Below are 3,843 nucleotides of genomic sequence, written 5' to 3'. Positions count from 1 at the left end.
CGTTGTAATTCCGCAGACGTACCGCTCTGCCACTAGGGGGCGTTACTTAAAGTAGTTTCCTTTTACTTCTGTGTAATGCGATAATTCATATGTGAGACACTCTTGAATAACCATTTGCTTCGTCTTTGTTCCTTAGTTCACAAAATCAATGATGCCTTTCTGTTCCGATCCTAAAAAATCTCCACGTAGATATTATTTATCTTCTAACATCTAAAATTTATTGTCTTTTGTTTTCTTACGTACTCTTAATTTTACGTAATTTTTTTCTAATCTCCTCGAACAGTAATTAATTTCTAATTATTTTGTCCAAACAGTATACACTGGATGCGGCGACAAGCTTGCAAGAATATTTGAAGCCAAATCAGGCACGTTAAGGAGAATATTTCGTGGTCACGCTCACGCCATTATGTGTATGGAGGTTAGTGATAGGAATTTTGTGTGTTCTAATTAAACATATAACGTCTATTTTCTTTCTGTAGCCATAACTGAAATTAATATTGTTGAAATCATAGTTTTAATTAATTGAATAGAATTGTTTAAACATTTGTTTAACAACAAGTAAAAGCTTGGAATGGTCAATTCTTTCATTGGGGGTGTGTCTGTGAGCCAGACTAGTGTCGGAAAATTCCACTCCTCATCAGTGACCCTGGACACTACCAACAATGAAATATCAGACCAAACCAAACCTTTATAGTAGTGAGGTATCGAAATGGTGTATTTAAGTGTTTTACACTCGCAAAAAAGAAACCTATCATTCTAGACCATTCCAAGCTTTTACTTGTTGTTAAACAAATGTTTAAACAACTCTATTCAATTATGTACAAGCTGCGCAGTGTCGGCTAACAATACGAAGAATGCTACAAGTTCTTCAAATACCTATAGAATGTAAAACACTTAAATACACCATTTCGAGTTTTAATTGATGTTTACAATTATACCTACAATAAAACATTAATAATATTAGGCTTAATTATTGTTAAAATAATAGTTTCAATTAATGTTAACAATCTTACCTACAATAAAACATTAATATTAGGCCTAATTATTGTTAAAATAATAGTTTCAATTAACGTTTACAATGATACCTGCAATAAAACATTAATATTAGGCCTAATTATTGTTAAAATAATAGTTTCAATTAATGTTTACAACGATACCTGCCATAAAACGTTAATATTAGGCCTATTAAAATTTTAAACACTACATTCGTTATTTAACTAGTTCCTATGGATTTTTAAGGACAAGAAGATCTTTGGATTGAGAGAAATATGTCGTCGGCAATGGATGTGACAAGTATAGTGTTGTTGGAATAATATTATACACTGTTCTAATTCGTGAAAATCCATGGAAAAAGAATGTAGTGTACAAAATTTAAAAGCCTAATAATTGTAATAATTCTTCGCCAGCTTGTAAAACATTGTTGTTTAATTAAAGTTTATGTGATTAGACTGTGAAGTTTATAAATAATTCAATTCGTGCACATTTCAAGTACATTTCATGTACTTCAGTCTCATAGATTAAGTTGAACAATAACTTAAAATAAGGACAACATTATCCAAAAGCTACTAATAGCGTAGTTGCCTGAAAATATACTTTTTCTGCGTATCGTAGAGTCCGAGACTCGAGACGTGATACTGCTGAAAAAATCCATTGATTATACTTTGAAAACAAATTGGAATATACATATATATAAGTTATAAAGGTAACCAATTTCTATACATAGTTTTTAACTTTAGTTCCTACAATTTATCAATAACGATGTACATTTTTAACTTTAGTTCCTACAGTTTATCAATAAAAATGTACATTTTTAACTTTAGTTCCTACAGTTTATCATTAACGATGTACATTTTTAACTTTAGTTCCTACAGTTTATCAATAACGATGTACATTTTTAACTTTAGTTCCTACAGTTTATCATTAACGATGTACATTTTTAACTGTAGGCACTGAAGTGAAAGAGTTCTTTGTATTAAAATGAATTTTTGTGGTCAGTTTTCCAGCCATTCCATATGAGAAGTAAGCCTTATTTTTGGTGATTGTCTCGAGCTTAATAAAATTAAAAATTAAAATAATAAAAATTCAGTATCTCTAAGTGACGTCACGGAGTACATTCCCGAGTTCGAGTTTTAATGTGTCCACTCTGACAGTTTGGCGCTTCTGTAGTTAAGAATTTCCTAAATACGTCACGTGGGAACACTTTGGGAAAGTCGACTTGGTAAAAAAAAAATCCTAATATTCTTGAATTTGAATGAATTCTGTTTTCTTACATTATCGGTGACGGTTACGTTATCGGTCAATTATTACATGATCGGTTGTTCACTAGATAGTTTGATATAAAAACTTGTCAGTATTGTCATATCTTCGCCTATACTCTCCAGTTTATCTACAGTGTCAGGTAAGCTTAAGAAAAGTTTGTTCCTTCAAAATTTACACGTGATAACAGATGTAGTATCGGTGTTAATAAACGTGTGGATATTTTCAATACAAGCAAATTGCAACATATTTTATCTGTTCTGAGTATGAATACATAGTAACACATGAACTAAGTAGCTACGTCAGAGATTCAGGCATAGCTATCCCTAATTTATAACTATTAGCCAGGGAGTAGCATGGAGTCAGGAGCACCCGCCGCATATGCGGCTACTCATAACCAAATAATCGTATTGACTGTTACAGTGAAAACGCTTTTCACAAATGAATGTGTTCAAAGGTATATCGCGACTCGAACCTTAAACCTTCTGATCCGTAGCGGGACACGTTAACCGTTAGGTTAAGTTCAGCTACAAAGCGGTCAAATATCACGAAGTTTTTAAACGTAGCTTTCTCGTGAATCTCACAAAATAATTAAATGACATTTTTTTTTCAGTTATTTAAATAAACATCAAGACGGTGCGATCACAAATGTTTCCTTGTTATGTACTTAACAACCAATTCATGTTTGTAAGTTTTACAGTGGATAATAGCGAACAGATGTATTTTGGCAGGTGGTAAAGTGTAAGCTTTTTACGGGATCCTACGATGGGACAATACGAGTGTGGGACACCACCGGAGTGACCGACGAGACTGTTTTTGGAGCTGGTGTCAATGAAATAGATACAAAAGAGGTTGAAGACGACAGTGAGGAAATTCGAAAAGCTATGAAGTCTTTGGATCCGTATATACGTTAGTACAAGTACAGATCGATAATTTCTGTTTAATAAACTTTCTATTTGTCTCAGAGTTTATACAGTTAAAAGTTTGGGTAAATATTGTTACGTCTCTGGTCGTTTGTTAATTCCCCGTATAATTTCTTTCCGATGAAACTTTAGCGATACAGGTCCTTTCTTAAATAAAACTAGTTTATTTTCTCCTGGATACAACTTTGCAATACACTTAATTTCCATAGTCACTTTAAACACACGCTATAATTCACAATGATTCACGCACTTACTTACGTAAGTACTTACGGTCACTACCGCGCTTGACTCAATTGTCCGTTTTTATCTCTGCCTGTCTGCAATTCAATTCCGATTAATTTGTCTCACGTCATCCGGCGCACTTATATACAGGAATAGAGGGCGCCTAGCACATACTGGATTATTCGTGATGTTCCCCGATCCTTCTAGAATATCATGACGTGTTACCAGCGTCACGTGACTACCGCTGTCGTAACAATATATTAAAAAAACTAAACGAAAGTTTTACAATTAACAAGACCAAACTTAACGTTCGTTATTCTCGTATTACGCCATTTTCTACAAACCGGTTTATTGTATTTGTTGTTATTGAAATTTAATTGCTACATGAAAAAAAAGGCCCGACATGGCCAGGTGGTTACGGCGCTCGACTCGTAATCTGAGG

At 33.4% G+C, this 3,843-nt stretch overlaps 1 protein-coding gene across 1 annotated transcript in view; it reads left to right on the top strand.

Moving 5' to 3' along the window:
- Positions 1–3,170, top strand: part of LOC106475408 (WD repeat-containing protein 86-like) — a gene marked incomplete at its 5' end in the record, with an annotated part of 11,531 nt that extends 8,361 nt beyond the window's left edge. Inside the window, 2 exons of the mRNA XM_013936091.1 lie at positions 315–418; positions 2,988–3,170. Of these exons, the coding sequence (XP_013791545.1) occupies positions 315–418; positions 2,988–3,170 (287 nt within the window). The remainder of the gene's footprint in view (positions 1–314; positions 419–2,987) is intronic.
- Positions 3,171–3,843: the final 673 nt, after the last annotated feature.

This window comes from Limulus polyphemus, unplaced genomic scaffold (genome assembly GCF_000517525.1).
Source record: "Limulus polyphemus unplaced genomic scaffold, Limulus_polyphemus-2.1.2 Scaffold8533, whole genome shotgun sequence".
NCBI classification, from domain to species: Eukaryota; Metazoa; Arthropoda; class Merostomata; order Xiphosura; family Limulidae; genus Limulus; species Limulus polyphemus.
This window is presented reverse-complemented; position numbering and strand designations above follow the sequence as displayed.